The sequence below is a fragment of the Adiantum capillus-veneris genome, chromosome 2 (assembly GCF_014529385.1).
Source record: "Adiantum capillus-veneris isolate H3 chromosome 2, ASM1452938v2, whole genome shotgun sequence".
Taxonomy (NCBI): Eukaryota; Viridiplantae; Streptophyta; class Polypodiopsida; order Polypodiales; family Pteridaceae; genus Adiantum; species Adiantum capillus-veneris.
Genome location: NC_140932.1, coordinates 155,410,602 through 155,434,568, shown reverse-complemented (window position 1 = coordinate 155,434,568; position 23,967 = coordinate 155,410,602). Strand labels below are relative to the sequence as shown.

General features: G+C 42.2%; 1 protein-coding gene across 3 annotated transcripts; it reads right to left on the bottom strand.

Moving 5' to 3' along the window:
- Positions 1 to 465: 465 nt before the first annotated feature.
- LOC147463903 (putative BOI-related E3 ubiquitin-protein ligase 2) lies at positions 466 to 4,912 on the bottom strand. 3 transcript variants are annotated; one of them, XR_015185495.1, is made up of 5 exons: positions 4,206 to 4,909; positions 4,038 to 4,114; positions 3,534 to 3,946; positions 2,121 to 3,330; positions 466 to 2,031 (listed from the first exon to the last, which is right to left on the bottom strand). XR_015185495.1 is itself a non-coding variant. In XM_086491850.1 (4 exons), exons 1-4 carry the CDS (start codon positions 4,259 to 4,261, stop codon positions 2,788 to 2,790), a joined length of 1,041 nt encoding a protein of 346 aa, XP_086347976.1. In that variant the 5' UTR covers positions 4,262 to 4,912; the 3' UTR covers positions 466 to 2,787. The 3 variants fall into 3 exon arrangements, 2 of the variants coding, with proteins under 2 accessions (XP_086347976.1, XP_086347964.1); XM_086491850.1 differs by having other exon boundaries at positions 466 to 3,330; positions 3,534 to 3,898; positions 4,206 to 4,912; XM_086491838.1 differs by having other exon boundaries at positions 466 to 3,330.
- Between the last annotated feature and the right edge of the window lie 19,055 nt (positions 4,913 to 23,967).

The window sequence follows — 23,967 nt, the reverse complement described above, 5'->3', positions numbered from 1 at the left end:
TGCCATGGCGACGTGCACAAAAGGCCAAGCAAGCACTACTAGTGAGACTGGTACAATTTACAAATTTTGGGCCCTGGCCGGCTGGCCCCAATCTCTCCCCATCGTTGGAATAAATTTGAGGACTCCATTGCTCGAATTCTTCACCCGATCTGTTGTCAACACAAAGTAAATAGCATAGCTATTGGTTTTATTCAATCATAGACAATAGCCGCACGATTGCAAAATCACTGGTTGGATTTACCCACCTTCCACCAGCGCCCCATCCAGCCCTTGTGCAGTGGCAAATCATCACTCTCGTCCAAAAGCAGAGTCTACCGTCACAATCGACTCTTCGGATAGTGGGTCTCTCCTACACGACCTAAAATATATAGTATATATATATATATATATATATATATGTGGTATATACCACTCATCTTACATTTCATTGACAAATTTGACAATCATACATATTAGTGCTCGATGTGCTCATTCAACCATTCGGACCTTTCCCAAATTGAGTATCTCCAATGAAGCATCATTCATGATGGATCGCATCCATATCCATACAGAATTTTGTGGCCGCATCTACTAAATCCTAACTTTTTCACCATTCACAACTTGCCTAGTTGGGCTGCCTCCCTTACAATTACCCATCAATTCTGAATGTTGCAACTTGTAATCATGTTTCGCTTGGTCTGGAAAGCCCCACACTGAGCCTTGAGGTTCAATGATCAATCTCTCGCTGGCTCTTAGTTGGGTGCACATAATTGCCTGCTTCTTTTTGGGTGGGGGCCGGGCCTAATTATGCCCGGATACTAAAAGGCTGAAACAGAAAACAGCCTTAGCAATTGCCAATGGGCATGCACATATTGCCCACAAGCTGCTGCTAGTGGGGCCCTTTGCTTTGGAACATTGCTCATTTGTCTCACCAACAGGCGCAGCGCATGCACTGCCGATATCGGAACATTGTCGCCTCGATTGCCGCATGCACTTCTTGTCCTTCAAACGCTTGTTTGATAGCAGTACTGTGTCACATTGTGCTCAGTTAAATAGAGGTGGACCGTGGCAATTGGCATTGTAGAACGTGCCATTGTCTGCCATCAAGTCAGCCTTCAGCCGGCGCAGGGGGTGAATTTGAATCTTCCATATTTATAGTGTGACGATTATTTATTTTATTGGGAAAGGCTGCATCGCACAACTCACTGTCCACCGCCACTTTATTAGTAGCGAACGCGGCAGAACACTTCCCAACCAGCTGCCCTGGAGGCTGGCCCCTCACGTCTCTTGCCTTTACTTCTGGTCATTCATATCGGAAGAAACCAAGCACACAGGAGTCAGGACTGAGAAAACCCACTCATGGAGCTTTTACTTCTGAAAGACTCCAAACTTTGAGCACCAAGTTACCAACCTGCTGCCCAATTGCAGCTACTGGATTGTGCATTCAATTTCTGTAGCATAGGTTCATAAGGACATGCTCACAGCATCCGGCCTGGCGTGAACTTTGAAGCATCACACCGGCGTGTTGAAGCACAACAGTAATCCGTTCATGAATAACCATAGGAGAGATTGAGGCGAAACCCCAAAAGGTTGAAAGTAGAGCAGTGCACAATGAAAAAGTACTTAAGAAACAGCCCAAGAACTGTCCTGCTGCTGGCCTGGCCTGTACATCAATGTGCTGTAAACAATCAACCCTGTTTGGAAAGCTGAGAGTGTGTAGAGACGACATCATCATATCAGCTTTCCTACTCCACGCTTTAATGTCAGCTTTGTCCTTCAAACAATCTCTGCTCTTTACATGTTGCAACTTGCGCTCTTCTAAGTTTTATCCGTGGCCAGTACCTGGTCAGACTCTAGAGTCTACAGTTGTCAGTCTACGTCCGACTTCACATCATATCTGCTTTGAAGGACATGCGAGGCTCCAGCAGCTTAGCAGCATCAGCGATTCAGCGCTCAATGCCACGGCGTAGCCTGTTGACTCGCAATTTGCAAGTTGCATCTTGGCTGGTGATTAACCATATATTTGGACCGGAGCGTGCAGACAATCGATGGCTGATGAAACATCACCACTGATTCACTCAGTCACAATCTTGTGAGAGAGAGAGAGAGAGAGAGGACGACATTTTACTCATGACATTTACCTATGTACCAAATATGTGACCCAAAATCACGGCCATTTAATAGATCCTCCAGTTCCTTCGGAGGCCCTACAATATAGCTGCCGTAGAATTAGAGCCCCTACAGGGAGGATTATTAAGAAAAACGACCTTTGTGAACGACTCTCAATTTGCATTAACGTACATACAAATTGTATGGGTACTGGCACCATGATTCTACTCTAGAGTCTCAAATGTGCACAAAAGTCCTAAGCAGCATTTTTGCCTTGCTAAAAGCTGACTGCACATCTTTACCACAGAGAAATTAGCAAGGATTTTCAGAAAAAATTTGTGAGCATATGGGAATCAAAAACTGAGTTTTGGTGACTAAATATTTTTGTGGATATACAGCTACAGAGTTGTCTTAAGCCACACTGAAATGGGATTAAAAATCAGAACGCCGCCATATCAGTTTGTGGTAGAGGTGATGAGAGGAATGAAATCACTGCTGACATGATTGAGTTTGCAAGAAAACCAATCAACTCATGTGAGCAGGTCAACTGCAGACCATACATTTCCCATCCCACAGCATTCAATATGATAAAACATCTTCACATGTTGACCTGAATCCTTAGAATTTTGCTTGCATTTGGTGACATATGCCGCCATACACTCACTGGAAACTTTTTTATCTTAACACCCAATAAATTCATTAATCCATGTAGACCCGGACACTAGCATCCTTGGAGGTGCCGCATACGGGACAATTGCCAATGGTTGGGTCACAATCTGTACAGAGGCAAAGATGTCTGCATGGTAGAATTAGTACAGAGATACTTTCCTTCTTGCAATTCCTGCAACTTCTCTGCTCTTTCAATTCTCTAATTTCCTGTGCCTGGAGATCAACGGCATTGACTGCAAGGGAAGCCCCATAGATGCAAGATTCAGCATCCTCCGCATCGCTCTCTCCAAACCTGCCTTTAGCCTTTTCATTACTTTGCGCTACAACTTGTTCCAAATTGCTCCTCAGACTGGTAACTAAAGCCTCTTGGCTCTGAGCAATATTCATCCACACCTGTGACTCCAAACTCAACTTTTTCACATAATCTTCAAGCTCTACATTCCTGTGCCTTATCTTCTCAATCTCCACCAATCTTTCCCTGGCACAAGATAGCTCGCTGTGGTCTATAAGCTCCAAGAGTGCTCTTGTGTGCTGCCTCCTCTTCTCCTCCAAGGCTTGCTTCAGCTGCTCGTTCTGATGCATGATAAAAAGATGTAAGAAAAATCCAAACACATCCAGTTACGACTGCAGACACAAGCTGATCAGTCATCTCTTTTTTACTCACGTGGGACTGTATGCTGCCAGCGTTCCTAACATTCCAAACTTAACAAAACTTATGCACAATGATCTCCTAAGAGAAACGGTTAAAGCAGCCTACAATCCTTGAATTAGCTTACATGATGTGTGATTATCTGATCGATTTCTGCCTGTTGCTGGTAATAATTCGGATGTATTGTGGAATCATCCAGCAGAGAGCGGACTCCGGTGTTTGCATTAATTCCACGACCACTCATAGACGTGCAGCCAGTTAGGGCAAGCCTTGCGGTATCAACAGCAGGCATACCAGAGGAGTAAACCCAGGCAGCTTGCTGTGAAAGGTTAAGCTCGGCTATCCTGTCGTTGCACACGGTCGTCATAAAACCATATCTGTCTCCATCAACGGGATTGAAAGGTGCAACCAATGTTTGGTGCTTGGACGTCAATATTGTTTCTTCCCGAGGCTTCTTTCTTACACAGACTGAACTGCGATGAATCCCATTTTCTGCAAACATGCCAGCATTTACGGCCGGTTGTGGCAAGAAATTAACGCCTGCACGAATAACAAACAACTGGATTGCGAATCAAAAGATAGAGATCATTTGACTCTTGCTGCAAGAAGAATATGCCCAATCGCTCGTTACCTGCACTGTGCAGTTGCAAATCGCCATCCTGGAGGGACAAGTCGTGAACCATACCATCCCAAGCCTCGGGCCGAGCTCTGAGGAGTTCACAAGCAAGCCACAGCTGAATTCAAGTATGTGAAGGCTATGACAAGGACTAGGAGTAGCAGCGGTAGAGACAGCCCTTACCTCTTGCGGAGATCAGAGACGAGAACGTTGGAAGGATATTGTGCTTGAACGGACATCGCAAGCCTGCAGATATATTGTAAGTTGTGACGTGACTCGCCAATTCTGCAGAAATGGAGGAGGAGGAGGGAGGCAAATACGAATTTTCAGAACGAGCAAGATAAGGTACAACGCTAATTCTTGCAGAATGCGAAGAGGTTCTTAGATTAGCTGTAACAGAAAAATCCGGAGCTAAAAGCTGAACATGTGAATATGGCAATAGGCAAGAAACATGGCGAAAAGAAAGCTATGGAAACGTGCGGGGGAGCGGCGCGAAGGGAAGGGGGGAAGGCTCGTTTTGGCAGGGAGAGACAAATGGCCAAAGAGAGCGTGGGAGTAGGTCGCCGCGCTGCTGCAGAAGATGAAGGCGATGGCGAATCTTCAGGAGAGCGGGGACGGCGGGGGGGTGATGAGGGTATGGAAAGCGGGCGAGAAAACTGCCGAGTCAGGTGACAATATCGGCGATGGAGAGAGAGAGAGAGAGAGAGAGAGAGAGAGAGAGAGAGAGAGCGTGATGGTCAAGGTATTCCTGCTATGAAATGGCGGCGAGCATGCAGTTGCAGAAAGAGAGAGGGGAGAGAGAGAGAGTCTGCTGCTACTCTCTACGCAGTCCACTTCTCTTCGTCATGGGCGATGCTGAAACTGCCCATGATGATGCCCTCCTCTTTCTAGTCCATCCCGCTCGCGCGCACACACACGCGCGCTCTCTCATGGACAACCGAAAAACCAGACTCCATTTTTTCTTTTTAAATTATTTAAAAATTTATTTAAAAAGCTGGCCTTCAAAAATCATTAAGGCGCTTAAATTATTTATGAAGTCCCGTTTTTAAAAAAAAGAGAGAAATTAGTATTTCAATAGAAAGAAAGAGGATTTTTTGTATTTCATGTTCTTTTTCATTTTCCGGATTGATTGCAACTTGAAAACGCACATCCAAAAGTTATTTATCGCCTTTAATCAATCACTGAATTTACTATATGGATGAATCTAAATTATAACGCTGAAATTCATGATTCCAATATTGTTGGTGTAACTACGGTAGGCCTAGTGGGTAAGTGAATGGTCATTGCTTGGATCTCTACTTGATCTTGATCACAATACTAACATAACAATACCTTATACTTTTCTTTGAATAATTGTTAGAATTCAATCTGTCAATACCAAGATTTTTCCTAGAATTCCTGTAATTTTGTCGTTGTGCTGCGATTATCACCTGCAGGTGTTGAAGTTGTAATTTTGTCCTCTTTCTTCTGAAAATATAAATATCTTTTGCTTTGCTTGAAAAAAGAAAAGAATTCCTTGTATTTTGATGACATTGATAATAACGATCACCTACGTCGAAATAAACATGATTAGCACATTGATTAGTGAGCTCGAAAATAGCTTAAAGGAGTGCAACTTGCCAAAATGTCGTCGATGCTAAGTGACACATGTGACCTAAGTGATGTCTCTAGTGTTTAGAAGTGATTAGAACCAGAGTACAATGTATTTTAACCGACTAAAATCAAAAAATCCTGGTTAGATTTGAGATTGCCTTGAAGAAAACCGACAAATTTACACAAGTTTTAGTGTAAATACCGGCAAAAGCTTCAAATTTTGATCTGAAAACTGATAGAATGTCAAAGTTTGCCCTTATTTTCTTCCGTTGGGAAAAATACATTTTTCTAGCCCTGGACCCCACAACAATATTCAAGGCATTGGTGATAGTGATTCTTGAGTTGGAAGGTACTTTGAAGAGTTGTGGGGAAAATCTGTGCAATTGTAACAATGAAAGCCACCATGCACGACATGTATAGCTATAAATTGATTTTGAAATTGTGATTATTTTTTAATTTTATTTTTACCATAAGCGCGGAGAATTGTATTAGAAAGGAACAAAAGTTATATTGATAGGTTGCCGAGCCGGCCTATAAATTACAAAACCAGGTAATTCTACAAGAGTTACATTAAGCAAATTGGGGCATGCATCAATCACATTTTGCAATTGGGCAATGAACATATTCCCTTCCTGGACTTGCGACCCCAGGTGGCTAATCTCCATGTCTTGACACTTCTCCCAACTTTCTCTAGTGAGGATCTTATCTTGGCCTTCAATCATTCTTCGGTAATGCAATCCCCCATCCTTTAAAATAGCTTTTCTAGTTTGTATAACGTGGTAATTTTGTCCTCTTTCTTCTGTTAATATAAATATCTCTTGTTTTGATGACGTCGATAATAACGATCACCTACGGTGAAATAAACGTGATTAGCACATTGATTAGTGAGCTTGGAAATAGCTTAAAGGAGTGCAACTTGCCAAAATGTCACCTATGCTAAGTGACACATGGGACATAAGTGATGTCTCTAGTGTTTAGAAGTGATTAGCATAGTAGTAGCTTTGAGGAGTTGCGGGGTAATATGTGCAACGGTACAACTTCACAAATTAGTGAGCTTGGAAGTCGCTTAGACTTGGGGGGTGGGGTTGCACTGTAAAAATTGTAATTAGTGTGCCGCGTGTGTTCAAAAGGACGGGTATAAAATTATTTTTATTTTAATTTATCTTACTTAAGTACGGGGCTTTTAATTACAATTTGAATGTATGTGATATACATAATTTCCTATAAGTGTAAAGCTGCCCCAAAACCCCAACCCCCCGCCCCCCCCCCCCCCCCCCCCCAACCCGCTTTTCTTTGCTTAGAAGAATTGTGGTTAGTGCTCAATCAGAAGTGGTTAGCACTACTGATTTAGTGAGCTTGAAAGTAGCTTACCATAGTGCCACAAGTTACAACAACATTCAAGGCATTGGTGATAGTGATTCTTGTTCTTGAGCTGGAAGGTACTTACTGAGAAGAGTTGTGGGGAAATCTGTGCAATTGTAACAATAAAAGCCACCATGCACGACATGTATAGCTATAAATTGATTTTGAAAGTGTGATTATTGCATAGACAATGGCAAAATAAAGCATTGCAAGCAGTTTACTCTAAGCCTTTCCATACAATTAGAACGCTTTTTGCATCCATATCTTCTTCCTATGAAAACTACAACCATTTTACTCATAAGCCCTTCCACCACTCACTCTATTTGCATCCTTACCTTTATCGTATGACAATATCGTGATTAATGGATAAGGTATTAAGAAATGGTTGCCCCCTAGTTCCAGGCTTTATTTCATATCTACAAGCCTATTGCTAAAATATGGTGATCATCTTTGATGGATTAATTTGAATATTGATTTGCATCATGGCGGAGTCTTTTAATCACATTGACCATATGGCCCAAGCTTACTTAGCTAAAGTACATTTTGCGTATACAATTATCCGAGTGGATTTTTCTTGTGTGTGTGTGTGTGTGTGTTGTTACTATTGTTGTCGGTGTTGGTGTATTAAAAATAACTAGTAAAACGATGGCGGCATGGCCTCTCTTACCCTCAAGCCCTTTTTTCTTCGCAAATTCATAAAAATATTCTCTCTCTCTCTCTCTCTCTCTCTCTCTCTCTCCTTTTGGTCTCATAGATTATAATGACCTTTTGGAGGCATGGATATAACATTTTGTTTCATCTCTATGCAAAGGCATGTTTGAATTTGGAAAAAGACTTGACACAATCATCACATCTTTCTGTTAAAATAATAATATGGTCGGCCGTCTTCCACTATAAAAGGAGTTGTCTATAACCGCTAGCATTATCGCGAAAAAACAAAGGAAAAAAGAGAGAGGAAAAAATGCGGGAACGGTAATAACCGCGGCTATGGACACGGTAGCGGTTTCTCAACAATAAGCACGGTAATAGTTGTGACAATATACCCGCTACTATTATCGCGACAGTTGCTGCTCTTATTACCGCGCTTATTGCCACTACACACCCATTCAAAAATAAAGGTATTCAATTGTGCCACCCAAAATTGAGTGGCCCAAATGAACACCTTTATTTCTGACTGCATAAAACAATGAAACATCAATTGTTTTTTGGAAGAGTGAAAAAAAAACCAAAGAATTGAAATTGAATTTACTTTACCTTAACAATTGAACATGCAGAAGATCAACTATTTTAAAAAGTTACAATAAAAAGTAAATAGTTGTATATACATTGTGTCGCATTGGGACTTTACGAAAGTTTGGACAAAATATTATTCTATCTAATTCTCCTCTATCTCGTCTTCGTCCACCATAGGCACATACGTTTGATCACCTTGACTCTACATAAACTCAAACCAAATTGAACAATTATCAACAGCTCAAAACAATTGATACAAAATTACTTGTTTAAACTTACCGCTTGTAGTGATCCAACCACTGCATCGAACTGCTCGCGAGAGATGTGGTTGTTTTTGAACAACCATCGCTAAGTATCAAATTCTGTATGTCCCTCCCCATACTTGACCATCTCTCTGGTTGGTCGAGAAAGAGTGATATTTTTCTAAGTTAGTAATAACAAAAACAAATCATCTATATCAACTACAATCTTAATAATCAAAGATCGACGTTATAATTTAATCAATCTTACATATTTGTCCTCATAGTGCGTGGGAGTTTGTTTGGCGCGAGCCTCGCGTTGTTGTTTTGTATGATGAGCCCGTTGCAGCTTGATCGCTCTTTTCTTGAATTGCCCACTCCCACTCCGCGTCTGCCATGTTGCCACTGCGGTAGCTCCTATCTGGATCTCTGACCTGGTTGATTGCTGCGCGCTGCACACTGGACTGCTTGTTTTAGAGAAATGTCTTTATGTAGCCCTCCAACCACTGTTGTGAAAAACATTGATCGGAGACATTTGGAAATCTAGCTAATAGCACTCCTCGACAGTTGGTTTCTAAACTTTATAAAACAGTTCTTATACGTTGAATGTATAAGAATTTGTAGATGGCGTCAAAATACCCTGCCGTGTGTTGTGTCGAAGTCCACCTCCCCGCCATATTTAACCCTGTAGTAGCACCCATGGGTGTCTAAGACATGTGCGTCAGTATCCTCGTCCTCCACGTCAGGGGTGGCACGCTCTGAAAGTGGATACTTCATTCCCCTACCACTACCAATACAAGAGAAACCACGAGATCCGCTGCCACTTCGTCTCTCACGGCGCTCGCTGCCTTGAGACGAGCGTCGACGCGTGCTGCTAGAGGAAGTTCGTCGATGGTGTTCTGGCGGAGCAGGAGCGGAATGGAGTGGCGTAGGACCCTGTGATGCGATGGAGGTGGGACCCTGCGATGGAAGAGGAGTAGGACGATAAGAAGGGTATATAGATTGAGGTGCCGTCGGTGCGAGGCTCTGTAGATAAGGAGTCCCTCCCTGACTCCCCCATGGTGTAGTCTACAAAGAAATACCGTAGGTCGCAAGCTGCTGTGGAGTGTAGCAACCAAACAAATTCTCTGGCTCTCAGAGGTACTGGTCTCGTAAAGAGAGAGCCCGCTGTAGGTCTGGATCTATGACCGGTGGAGAAACCTAAGAAGGGTAGGTGTAGGATGGCCATGCCTGCAAATAACAAAAATAAACTTATGACGCTCATGGTTTAGGGTTAACTACCCAAAAACATTCTTTATATCTTTGCTTGTTCTCACTGACTCAAGACTCGGGTCCATTGGAGGCGATGTCCACCTCGAGTGGGAGCCCACCTGGGATGTGAACCAACCAAAAGAAGAGCCAGGTGGCTGCTCCCCACCAGGTGGTCTCTCGTCTGACATCTACATTACAAAAACCAATATAAGATTTAGCTTTCCCCTTTACTCACTAATCTATAAATACGTACACAAGTATATTAACACACAAACACGTAGATACATATACATACTAGTAGACCTAAGTAGAGGCTAGTAGTGCCAAAGTTCAAGTGGCACCTCTTTAGATATCATCACAATCTCAACCGTGGTAAAACCAATTAAGGTACGTTGCGGTAATCCATGCAAGAGTGGACCAATGACCGCAATGCCACGATTAATAAGGGACTATACCCAAGAGGAAGCGTCTAACCTTCGGGTGCTATGCTTTCGTACTTAGTACCTACATACATGCATAAACAAATATATGTGTACACACAAATATATATACATATACGTAATGTAGCCATCGTTTTGAGTAGAGATAAAGAATTATGGTATATAGCCATCGTTTTGTGTTGTGCGCAGTGCAAGAGTGCTATGAAGAAGAGCTTCTTTATTGTGCTTCTTGCGCAGCATCTCTTCACAACAGCTCCTTGTTCAAGGGATTACTTTGCCTCTATTCTGCATGCATGTCTACCCCCATTCTGAGGTATGGTATCGTTAAAAGCTGTCCAAACTAATGCCTATTTGGTGGGGAGAAATAGATAGGAAGAGAGATAGAGAGAAATATAGAGAAGTTAAGGAGAAGAGAGTAGAAAGTAATTTCGGAGCATCTGCCGACGTCACGTAAAGAAGATTTTTTTCATAGCACTCTCCAAAAGCAGGAGCATACCCGCATTGCGCAGACCACAAAATGGTTGCTCCGCCTACAACCATTGCTCTTTATGTCCCTATTTCTTTATCTTCCACTCTCTACCTATCTTTTTCGGCCAACGGATATCTCTAATTCTCTCTCTCTCTCTCTCTCTCTCTCTCTCTCTCTCTCTCTCTCTCTCTCTCTCTCTCTCTCTCTCTCTCTCTCTCTCTCTCTCTCTCCCTCTCTCCCTCTCTCTCTCTCTCTCTCTCTCTCTCTCTCTCTCAAAAGCGGCAAGAAGATATAGCCCTCAATGTTCGCATGTGCGTGTATGTCGCACGTGTCAATGCAAGGAACTTGCCAATACACTGTGTGCGAGCCACAAATGGCTCCAAGCACACAACAAGCCTAAACTAGTAAGCTCAAAGATGGCGTTGGTGTGTCACTCATCGCTCTACGCTTCTTGTCGTAGAGGATTCCTCGCTGCGAAGAAGAGGGAGACGTCGCTACACCGCGCTCAACCGCCTCACCGCCGTCGTGCCACCGCAATGCTCGATTGCTCTCTGATCTCTCTCTCTCTCTCTCTCTCTCTCTCTCTCTCTCTCTTATGCATACACACACACACAAGGAGATGAAGAAGAAGAAGATGGAAATGGAGCAAGAGCACTCTTCAATTGCACAAATGAGAGAATGAGTGAATTTTAGGTTTGGTTGAACTTTATATGAGCTCGCCCCATTCACACTTGGACGCCCATGCTTAGCCAATTAATCCCTTGAATGTTCTAGTTAGAGTGCGCTTCTTATCGGCGATCACTCTTACCCTTTTCCTATTGGACCGACAAGCCCGGTACCTGACTCTACCAAGTAAATAATACAACGTCCGTCGTAGGTGATGATAGGGTGTCCGTGAGCCGTGAGGGTTAACATGCCCCCCTTCCTGATGTAGATTCCGTCCTCGGAAGCTATTGAGTTGCAGCTCGTTCCTCGAGGTGGAAGAGCATTTGAGATGAATGTCCTTAGCCTTATTCAGTCACTGCAAAATCAAACAACATTGGCACAGTAATTGCATTCTCATATACAATTAAAAAGCATATGTAGTTTTAGGCAGACAAATTGATTGGTAGCAAAATTCTAAACCATTTGTCAGCAATAAACATTAAATTGCAATATAATCAAACGCATAAACAATTGGAAAGGTAAAAAATTGAACAAGTCTGGGGTTGCTAATTTAACGATCGAAAGGCACTAAAGATCGACTATTAATACCATGGGTAAGCTTCTCAATTTTCTCTGGTCAATTAAGTTGTTTAATCGCGAGAGCCAAGTATTTTATGTTCGAGGGTTGACTAGAGGCTATACCTAGAAGACCTTGTACTTAAACTACGATAAAAGGAATTGCTCATGAAATCATCGCCTGATTTATTTTCTTTTCTTTGACCCCCCAAAGTCTTGTCACAGTGATTCAATTTTGATGTGTGTGCTTATTTTGTATGCCTTGGGTTTTTTGCTTTTCAAGGAAAAGCGCCCACGTTGGGAACCTCTAGGGCTCTAGTACCATAGGCGATACATGTGAGTGAAGTACCAAATCAAGCTGAGATTTCTCTTCCAGCTTAAGATTTTACATTGTGGCACTTTGATTTGTTTTTGTTTGTTCGTTTTCAGCATTTTGATTTTGTAACTTTTGGGGGGTCATATAACACTGTTACACCTCCCCAGGCTCGTCACACTAGTAAACTCCCTTTATAATACTTAAGCTAAAGGTCAATAGGGACTAAGCCCACTAGAAAGCCCTAGTACATTTCACACAATGCTGCTTAAATCGGATTAAGAACCTAAGTAACCATTGATAATTAGGAAGGCATTCCCCATGGTATGAAGAGAAGATCTCTAACACCTAGCTTGGTCAAACTAGCTTAGTCGGACTGCTTGATTTTTAAACCTAGACAAGTGATTATGACAAAAAATTACATTGAATTTAATGTTTGGTACTAAACAAAGGTACTAAATATTATACTACCAATCACAATCAAAGCAGACAAACATAGATGCAAAAAAGATAAGGGGCAATGCTAATGGACAAGAAACACCTGTTTGTGTTGATGGTCGCGCTTGATTTGAAGAGTGAGTCGAGATAAAGATTCCATGAAGGTCCAAATCCTAACAACAACAACACGCTCATGTACACACTAGGAAACACAAGGAATACCTCTAGGAGGCACATCAGTGGAAAAAGGTACCAACACTTATTGAACACAACAAAAAAACATAAGGAACCCTAACCTAATTATTTGCACTCCCCCTAAAGAGTCAAGGGAATAGGATATTGTAGAGATTGGGGGGAAACCCTAAGGCTAAACCCCTATCCTCGTCGTCAAGATAAACAAAGTCATCATCCATGAGACCATATGTGCCATCCGTGTAGTCATGTAAATCTTCTTCTTCATCATAGGTACCCATGTTTACTAAGAAGGTCACTAGACGCCTATAGTCATCTTGGTCAAAAGGGTAGGCTTGTGCAATGGGAGAAACGCTTTCTACTAAGTATGGGTCAGCCGTGGTCAAGATACGTATCAACCATTCTAACTCCTCGAAATTCCTCTCACATGCTAGCGTACCTACCAAATCCCATTCACATGCAAGCACCGGAAAGACCATGTGGAACATTTGTGAAAAGTAACGAGGGTACCTCTCACCCAAGACAGGAGTGGATGACTCTAGCGTACTAGCCATATCTGTACACGCAAATTGATGATGGTTAGAGTGCAAATATTACAAGGGTCGTGTTCTTGTGCATAATGTGTTTTTATGATTTTGTGTTATGACTCTTGCTCTTGCTCTTTTACTTTTTTATCTTATTTTTGTGAGTATAAGGCTTTATATGTACATTCCCTAAGATTGGAGATTAAGAGGTCAGGGAGGAAGGTTGAGGGGGAAGCAAGTGAATGATGGATGTCAGCAAACAATCCCCCCTTCCTTGGGTAGATCATATCTTTTGGAATGATGTCGTCATCTTTTGAAACCAATTGTTCCAAGTTGTTATGGGTGAAGGCTTTAACCAATAGTTTTGACCGCCCTATGCTTTTCATCTAGTTGCAAGGGTGGTAAAGTACTCTCCCATTATTTTATTTGCAACATTGTTGTAGGTGGTGAACTTACAACGGGAGGTATAAACTCTTTCTTGCTTTTATGGATATGTACAATGGTAGGTGGAGGTTGTGTTGAAGCTTCTATTTCCGTATAGGAACTACACAAAGAGCAAGAAGTTTCATTTGATTTTAATGTCCCTGAGCTAGGTGGAACAGTTTTGGAGCCACAGGATTGAGCTCACATGCGCCTGGTGACAAGTAAGAGCACAATTTACGTTTTGGTACCCAGATTTGATCATTTCTTTCATAGTAGCCTTGGGCTTCCAATAGTTTTTTAGGAATCCAACGTAACGTTTCTTTACATTTCTTGGGGCGAATGGAACGTCTCTTACCAAGCTCCTATCTTTTAGCACTGGCTATGGTTGCTAAAGAAGCTTTAGGGACCCACTTGTATGTTTTCTTTGTTATATTGGGATGGGTCTTGTGTGTCTCAAGCTTTATTTTAGCTACATTAGTTGAAGCTCTAGAGACTTTGGCTATGGGGACATATGGTTCAACCTCTTGGACATGCAATGTTTTGGGTTTTATTTCCTTAAGAGGCAATATCTCAGGGAGTATGGCTTGAGTGGCAGGGCTAAGAGTTGGTTTCTCTGTTGTGACACCCCCTGTCCCCCAATCAATAGTGCATTTGGTGGCTATCATCCACGTGCATCCTAGATTTATATGTGACCCTCCATAGTTCCAACATGCATGACCAAAAAGTCTTGAGCTACAACCCCATTGTCATAACTGACAGAAGTGTGCTAGATTCCAAAAACCGAAGTTTTTTTCTTGTTGACACCCTTGACTTGGATAATACTCTCAGATAGAGGTGGCTTCCCTAACTGACACCACACCCCATATGATAGCAGATTATATTTAGCACCCGTGTTCAATAAAGCGTTATATAGCACTTTTCCATAGGTGCTGTTTAGCTCAATAGGGTATCGTAGAGGTGTGTTAGAGTCCAACCAATCCTCGTCATTTTCAACATGGAATGCATGTGTGACTCCAAGGTTAGCGTCTCGTTTTCGTCTTATGCGTTGTTGTCGCTCCTTAGCCTCAGCTTGAGCTTGTATCTTCTTTAATTTTATTTGTGCCTTGGCTGCCTTTTTTGTATGGATGGCACGTAGCTCCTCTTGGCTTAAAGGATCGTAGTATCTTTTAAATTTGCTCCCATTGAGGAATCCAATGGTTTCAACTCCATCAAGAGTCTCCACACGAATGGTTCCTTGTGGGGTGATCTCACATACTCTATATGGTCATTTTCCCGCATATTTCAACTTTTTCTTTTTGTTACGCACTCCATACATAAGGACTTTATCACCAACATTGATATCTTTGTTCTTTAGATGACGGTCAAACCATTTCTTCCTCCTATCTTTCTCCACAAGTGCATTTTGCACAGTTAATTGCCTCTCTTCATCTAGCCTTTCAAGGATATATAATCGCTCAACTAAGGGGTTACCATCCTAGCCTTCTTGAGAATCTACTCGAAGACTAGGAACCACAAACTCCCATGGCATAACCGCTTCTTGGCCATACACCATCTTGAATGGTGTGCAGTTAATGGCAACTTTGTACGCAGTACAATAAGCCCATAGAACTGATGTAAGCTTTAAATCCCAATCTGTGCGATGAGCTTCCACCGTTTTGGTCAAGATAGAGATTAAGATCTTGTTGGTGCTCTCAGCTTGGCCATTTGCTTGTGGATAATAAGGTGTGGACTTATGGTGAGCTATCATAAAGTTGGTAGTGAGTTCTTTTATTACTCCATTTATAAAATGAGTACCATTGTCACTAACAATCTCAAAGGGACAACCAAATCTTGTAATAATGTTTTCTAAGAGAAACTTGGTAGTTGATCATTGCATCGGCCTTACGTGTCGCCCTGGCTTCCGCCCACTTTGTCACATAGCCAGTGGCAACGATAATATATCGAGATTGAGCGCTATGAGCTACCAGACTAATTGGGCCTACAAAGTCCAAACCCCATTTTTCAAATGGTTGAGTCACTTTAACAGGATGTAAGGGTATCCTATCATTTCGTTGTGATCTTGTAACGTTGGCATTCATCACATCCTTTTGCAAAAAGTGATACATCCTTGAATAAGGTAGGCCACCAATAGCTTGATTGCAACACCTTTCTAGCTGTTAGTTCCCCTGAGAAATGTCCTCCGGCTATACCCATGTGGGCTTCTTGCAGTATGTATAAATACTCATCCTCACGGGCACAACGTCTAAGAATATCATCCTTCCCTAGCCTGTAGAGAGTTCCTGCAATGAGAGAGTAAGGTTCACATTTTTTTAACAGTTTTCGAGCTATGTCTTTACGAAGCTCTTTGGGTGGAAAACCATTAACTAGAAAGTTCACAATCTTCTCACTCCATTCAGGTATGGTTTTGACTAGGAATAGAGAAGTATCAGGCAACTCATCATCGACTCCAGTAGGGGCTTCACCATTGGGTATGCGAGACAAATGATCCGCCATGACATGTCTTTTACGAGGTCTCACCACAATGGTAAAATCAAACTCAAGGAGAATTAACAACCATCGTGTAATTCTTTCCGTGGAACAAGGTTTATTTACTAGATACAACAAGGCTTGATGATCAACACAGAACATAAACTTGTTGGCCAGAAGGTAGTAGCGAAATTTCTTCACTGCGTAAATCATACGTAAACCTTCTCGCTCTATAGTGGTGTAGTTTCTCTCGGCATCATTCAATTGACGACTTGCAAAACTAATGGGGTAGTCTAGTTTATGTTCTCCTAGTTGAGTTAGAACACACCCAATAGCAAAGTTTGATGCATCAATATACACATGAAAAATTACATTCCAATCGGGCACTCGTAGAATAGGAGTGCTAGTCAAGGTTTTTTTCAATGACTCATAAGCATGGTCACACTCCGCAGTCCATTGGAACTCAATAAGAAGCTTGTACAAAGGATGAGCTATCTCGATAAAGTTTAAAATAAACCGTCGGTAATAACCAATATGGCCCATGAACCTTTGGACTCCTTTTTAGTTTGTAGGTGGTAGCAATTCAGCAATGGCTTTGATTTTGCTCTCATCTATGGAAATCCCATTTTTGGACACTATATGCCCTAAAATGACTCCATGTTTAACCCAAAATTGGCATTTGAAAGGGTTTAAGGAGATGCGATACAATCTACACTTCTCAAACACTCTTCATCAGCATGATAGATATTCTTTCCAAAAGGAATAAAGATAAAGGTCATCTAAGAAAGCTTCACAAAACTCCCTCAAATATTCTCTAAAAGCAGTGTTTATTAATCTTTGAAAGGTAGCAAGGGCATTGGTTAATCCAAAAGCCATAACACGAAATGCGAACACTCCAAATTCGGTTATAAAGGCTGTTTTAGCTTGGTCCTCCAGCGCAATTGTGATTTAATTGTAGCCAGAGTACCCATATAAAAAGCTATAAGCTTCCTTCCCTACAACTCTTTCAAGCACATGTGCTGAATATGGCAAGGGATAATGGTCCCTCCTAGTGGCGGCATTGACCTTCTTGAGATCCACGCACACTCTGAGTTTCCTATTCTTCTTTGGAAAATCAATATTGGAGACACCCATTCTGAGTGCTCAATAGGGTATATGAATCCGCATTCCACAAGTTTTTCAATCTCTTCTTGAAAGATTTTTGCATATCTAGGATTCATTGTGTCATAAAATCTAATATCTAACCAACCCAAATGATTTTCTCATATTAAATTGATCACTTAATGTGGGAGAATAAATGGGAACAAGTGTTAAGATATAGATATGTGCTTATAGATCTATCTCAACACGGGGCCAATAGTAAAGGGGCCCAAATGGGAGATGGTCTATCAAGAGCAAGGCTAACCAATGGAGCATAAGACCTTAGGGTTAGCTTCATTGAAGACCTCCAATAATGTGTGTAAAAGTCCTTTGACCTTAGGTAAGCTAGGGCTGAGCTTGAGGTGGGAACCCGGCCCAAGCTCGAGGTGCTTGACCTACTTGAGGTGCTTGTCGTGCTTGAGGTGTTTGTCCTGCTTGAGGTGCTTGATTAAGGTGCTTGAGGTGCTTGACTTACTCCATGCTTGAGGTGCTTGACTTGCTACATGATTAAGGTGCTTGAGGTGCCTTGAGATGCTTGCCTGAGATGCTTGTGGGAACACCCCCTAGTCCAAGTGCTTTGTCATGCTTGATGACTAAGGTGCTTGAGCTCCTAAAGTCAAAAGCATCCCTACAAGAGGGGGGGCGAGCCCTTTTCCTAGGGATTAGAGAGAGAACACACACTCACACTCACAAGGGAAGCCCCAGCTTGAAGAGGCAGCAAGGACACATGTCAGGTCCCTACCCATGTTACCTTCATGTGTTGCTTGAAGCCTATTGGCTAGGCTTCAAAGGGGTCCAATGATAAATTACTTGAATTATCTAATTGTTTTTGCATTTATCAAGTCCTCTCTCTCAAAGGGGAAAGGGGGACACTTGTCCCAAGGCTACCCATGTTGCTTGTAATGGCTCCTGCTTGTGATTGGCTAGGCCTGGAGGGGTCCAATGAGCTTCAAGCATGAGCTACAAGGGGGGGTCGACCCAAGCAAGCTAGGGGGGTGCTTAGGGGGTATACTCACCCACACACACTCACAAACACTCTCATTGTGTACTATGCAAAGTGCAAGAGCTCCCTCTCCTTCTCCAAGCAAGTAGAGGTTGAGAGCCTACACCAACACTCTTGGCTATGGAGTGCAAATCCAACCAAGAGCCATGCTTCAATGCTTAAGCTTGCCATCTCCTTCTTCTTCATTACTATGCTATTATGTATGCTAGCAATAAGAGTATGATAAGTGAGGAACTAATTCTTTCTCCTACGAAATGTTTCTTCTTCCTCTTCCCTACCCTCATTCCCTGCTAGCTCTCTCCACCTTCGAAGGTGTTTGAGGTCTTGGGACTGAGGCTTGGGATAGTTAAAGCTTTCTTCAAGTTTATGTTATGTTTGTGATGCATGAAGCCTTCCATCTTCATGGCATCACCTAGGTCACAAGGAACACAAAGACTGTATTGTAACAAGTCTCTCTTTATGGGAGAAATCATAATACAAATGCCTATTGGAGGGGGGACCGGCTCCACATAAATCCGGTCCTCAACTGTTGTCATGTTCTCTAAACTCTCTCTCTTGCAAAAGTATTGTCTATGCCAAGTTAACTAGTTGCTATGATTATGTTGCTATCTTCAATTATGTCAACCCGCTATGCTCACAAAATCATTTCTTGAAAGTACTCTCATTAAATTCCGCTACTCTCACATATTAAGGTAAATTCCATTACATTGGTATCAGAGCATTTGGTTTCTCTTTTCTTGCTTAATAAGAGAGGTCCTTAAGTAGCCTATAAATGGTTGATGTTGTTAATTATAATAGAGTAAGTGGAACTGGGATCTAATATCGGTTTTGTTAAGCCCACTATGTGGGGGATGGTGCACACCTCGGGACTTAATAATGGAGTCTTCTTAGACTTGCCTACGGCTTTACCATTATTGAGCCATAAGAAGTCCGAAAGGAGGTAGCCCTTGGCAATTCCGCTATGTTAGACCTACACTACAAGAGGCTATTCATATTAGCGACGCTCACACAGCGACGCTCAAAAAAAAATTCCCGACGTCGCTATGAGCGTCGCAAATTTACAAAGAAATTTGCGACGCTCATAGCGACGCCGGCTGGGCTAAAAAAATAACAGAGCGCGCCCAAAAACTCAGATCTCAGATCTCAGATCTCAGATCTGAGTTTTTCGACGCCCTCAAGCAAGGAGCAGGTAACGCTCTCCCTCTCTCTCTCTCTCTCTCTCTCTCTCTCTCTCTCTCTCTCTCTCTTTTTCTTCTCCACACACACACACACACACGAGGAGAGGAAGGAGAGCCAGGTATGCTCCTTCCCTCTCCTCACTCTCATGTTCCCTTCCCCTCTTTCTCTCTCCCTCTCTCTCTCTCTCTCACACACACACACATACACACACACACACAGTGTTTTTGAGAGAGAGAGAGAGAGAGAGAGAGAGAGCATGCATAAACAAAGAACGCACGCATTGAGAGAGGAAAAGAGAGAGAGAACATGCATAAACAAAAAACGCACACATTGAGAGAGGAAAAGAGAGAGAAAACATGCATACGATCCAAAAAAACGCACACACATTGAGAGAGAAAGAGAGAGAAACTAATTTAACGTCGTAGGAAACTAATTAAAATTAAAAGACCTAAAGATCTAGCCGACGAGGAGTTGAACTCAAGACCTATTATTCAAGAGGGAAATGGCATAACCAATCTATCATACTTGGCATGGGTGATAGAAAGGTTATACCATTTATCTCTTTTTATTGGCACACACATCCACACACGCGCACACACACAAGAAGAAGAGAGTTATAACGTCGTAGGAAACTATCCTAAAAGACGTTAAAGATTAGGTTAGATGTAGACTGACGTTAAATTAGATTTAGGTTTATTTAAGTTAAATTAGATTAGATTTAGGTTTATTTACGCTAGATTTAGATTTAGGTTTATTTAAGTTAAATTAGATTAGATTTAGGTTTATTTACGCTAGATTTAGATTTACGTTATATTAGATTAGATTTAGGTCTCCATAGACTGCGATGCCTGCATGAAGCGGGTGAAGAAAGCCCTCAATGGAATATAGGGTATTGCTGCCTTCACTCATGGTGGGCTCCGTCGATCCAAAAGTACTGGTGAAATGTCTTCAGAAGATAGGGAAGAAGGTGGATCTTCAGGGCGGCAAGAGTCACTACATCCCCGACACAATGACCATCTAGACAACCTCTAGTCATTCAACAGCAACTTCAAAGTTAGTAACAAGAGCAAGAACGGTCTAAAGGGCTTATTGCTGTCGTCAGATGTGGATGGAGATGAGGCAGTGTCACCGCCGGAAGTTAACTCTCACATCTTTAGTGATGAGAATGCCAACTCTTGCCGAGTTATGTGAAAAATTATGTGTTAAATCAGTTTTAAGGTTCTTATAATCCCTGTTAGTTTAGTTCTTTGTTTTTAATATAACATAATTTACGTTAGATTTAGATTTATGTTATATTATATTAGACTTAGGTTGATTTAGGTTTACCCACACACACACACAAGAAGAAGAGAGTTTTAACGTCGTAGGAAACTATCCCAAAAGACGTTAAAGATTAGGTTAGATGTAGACTTACGTTAAATTAGATTTAGGTTTATTTTTAGTTAGATTTACGTTTATTTAGATTTACGCTTATTTACGTTAGATCGAGTCCACGCAAGAATTACTTACGGTTTAGGGTTTAGAGTTAGACGAACAGTGAAAAGATCTACTGTGAAAAGATGTTAAGATGCTGTGAAGTGCTACAGCTAGAGAAGAGGCAAAGGGGTTTTGTCCACTACATGCAGTATCATGTAGACGTGGGTCTGTAGATTTCTTGTACCCACAAATATAGGTATTGACCAATAAAGACGAGATTATAACCCGGTGGTTCTGATCTCCGTGCACCTCTAGACCGAGGTGTGCGGGGATTGGACATGACTAGAGAATGTGAGGTAAAGAGAGAGAGAGAGAGAGAGAGAGAGAGAGAGAGAGAGAGAGAGAGAGAGAGAGAGAGAGAGAGAGAGAGAGATAAGATGAAGAATGCCAATAGAATATTAAATTTGTTGTCCAGGTTATAAGATTTTTATCCTCATTATGAGTAGTGACGAGGATGTGGGACCATCCAACCGAAACACCTATCTCTCAACGAGAGTCTTATGTCCTTGTAATCAATGCAAGCATGTTGTGCAACGGACAAGACGTGTTTTTTGCAGCACGTTCGCGAATTTGGCGAGTTCGATCCATCTATTATAGATCGAGTTGTTGCCAATTATAACTCGTCGGACTCTGACGCTGGCCAACAAGCAGCAATCTTGCAACCCAATAGACGTGTTCGCAGGCGCTTTGGTCAAGCAGCATATGTGAGGCCACAAGATGTAGCCTCTGACAGCTCGGGGGATGATCATGCAGAGCACATTCCCAACGAGGCAATGTTTGAGCCCGAGATTGATGAAATGATCGAGACGATCATGGATTCAGAAAGGCTTATCTATGATGATATGAAAAGTGAAGCCGATACGCCATTGTATAATGGAGCACGTATGTCTAGATTGAAAGCACTCCTGGTTCTTCTCAACATGCAGGCAAAGTTTGGATGCAGTGACACTAGCGTCACAACGCTTTTCAGGTGATCTATTACAATTAGTTTACTTTAATAAAACTCTAAATGTATAATGATCTGATAGATTTTTACACGACTGTATCGTATTTTTATGTTGTGTAGATTGCTTAAAGAGCACATACTACCAGCTGACAATGTGATGCCAGATTCCCGAGATGAAGCAAGAAAGATTTTGCGAAACTTGGGGATGGATTACAATTCTATCCACGCTTGTCCTAATGACTGCATTCTTTTCAGAGGGGAATACATAGACATAGAGAAGTGTCCGAAAAGTGATTCTGAAAGATATCGAGTAGATCTCCACGGGACAAAAATTCCACAAAAGGTTTTGCGACATTTTTCTCTGCTTCCTCGCATCAAGCATTTCTTCGAATGTAAGTCCATGGCCGCCCTAGCATCATGGCATGAGGAGAATAAATCTTCGGATGTGTGCTACGAATTCCTGCAGATTGCGCAGCCTGGAAACATATAGATGGAACATGGTCGGATTTTGCCAGGGAAGCTCGAAATTTGCGTTTAGGCCTGGCTATGGATGGCGTAAATCCATTTGGTCAAAGATCAACATCTTACAGTGTATGGCCCGTTGTCATCGTCAACTACAACATTCCCCCGTGGTTGACTACGAAGAAGGGGCACCTATGGCTAAGCTTGATTGTGCCAGGGCGATATAAAGTGGGGAATATGGATGTGTATCTTCGTCCACTATTGGAAGAGCTACAACAATTGTGGATTGGCATAGAGGTGGTGGATATGAGCCGACACACAGGACGACGGAATGCTTTGATCAGAGGCATTCTAATGTGGACCATGCATTACTATCTCGGGCTAACAGAATGCTCAGGTGATCTATTGACACTCCTCACTCAGACACTGTAAATCTTGTTTTTTCCCATAGTTGATCTATTATCATGTGTATACATGCAGGGCTTCAAACAAGCGGATACAGAGCATGTGTCACATCTGGACCTAGACTGAATGCACGTAGGGCGTCCTCACTGAAGAAGCAAATCTACGAAGGTCATCAAGCGTATCTTCCAGAGAATCATGTGTTACGCGACGGCTTTTTGGGAAGAGATCCACCAAGGATGTCTGCACAAGCATGGTTATAGCAGAAGGAGATGTGCGATGACGGATTGCCTCCAGGGATGAAGAGACTATCTCTATGGTACGAGTTACCATACTGGCCCCGACTCATGATCAATCACTTGCTCGATCCAATGCACATATTCAAGAATGTGGGTAATCTACTATGGGACCATCTGACCGGTAAGAAAGATACTTTGGGAGCCAGAATTGACCTTAGAAATGTGGATCGTATGGAGCAATATTGGCCGCAAACAGCGTCTGATGGATCGATAAAACTCCCTAAAGCACCATGGATTTTCACAGGAGCCCAAGAACGCAAAGTAAAAGAGACCATTCGATCTTTGCGGACCCCCACTGGCGTAATACACTCGCTCCGAACGTGTTTTACTAAAGAAGGAAAGCTTACCGGTTTGAAGTCACACGATTGGCATAAAATGTGTTAGGTACGTTCATAGTGGACTTTAATATCATTGCATAAAATGTGGACTTTAATATCATTGCTGCACATACTTTACAGTTTATTTTACCGGTTGCCATTGAGGGATGTTTGTCTCTCGACATCCGTAACACAATCTACAAACTTGCAAAGCTGGTGCAATGGATCTCACAAAAGGAGATCAACGTAGACTCCATACCATTCGCCAAACTAAATGCTGCGGAGCTTGTGTGCATGTTTGAGAAACATTTTCCTACTACCATGCTAACCATTCAGGTGCATCTTCTTGTTCACATAGTTGATGAGGTGGAAATAGCTGGCACAGTTCATTCCAGATGGATGTTCTTCTTAGAACGTTTCATGAAAACGCTTAAGGGATATGTGCGTCAAAAGGCACGTCCGGAGGGTAGCATGGCAGAAGGTTGGTTGGTATCAGAGTCCGTAGTGTACATTGGAGAGTGGCTAGACGGATTTGATAAAGCCCGGGACACGCTATG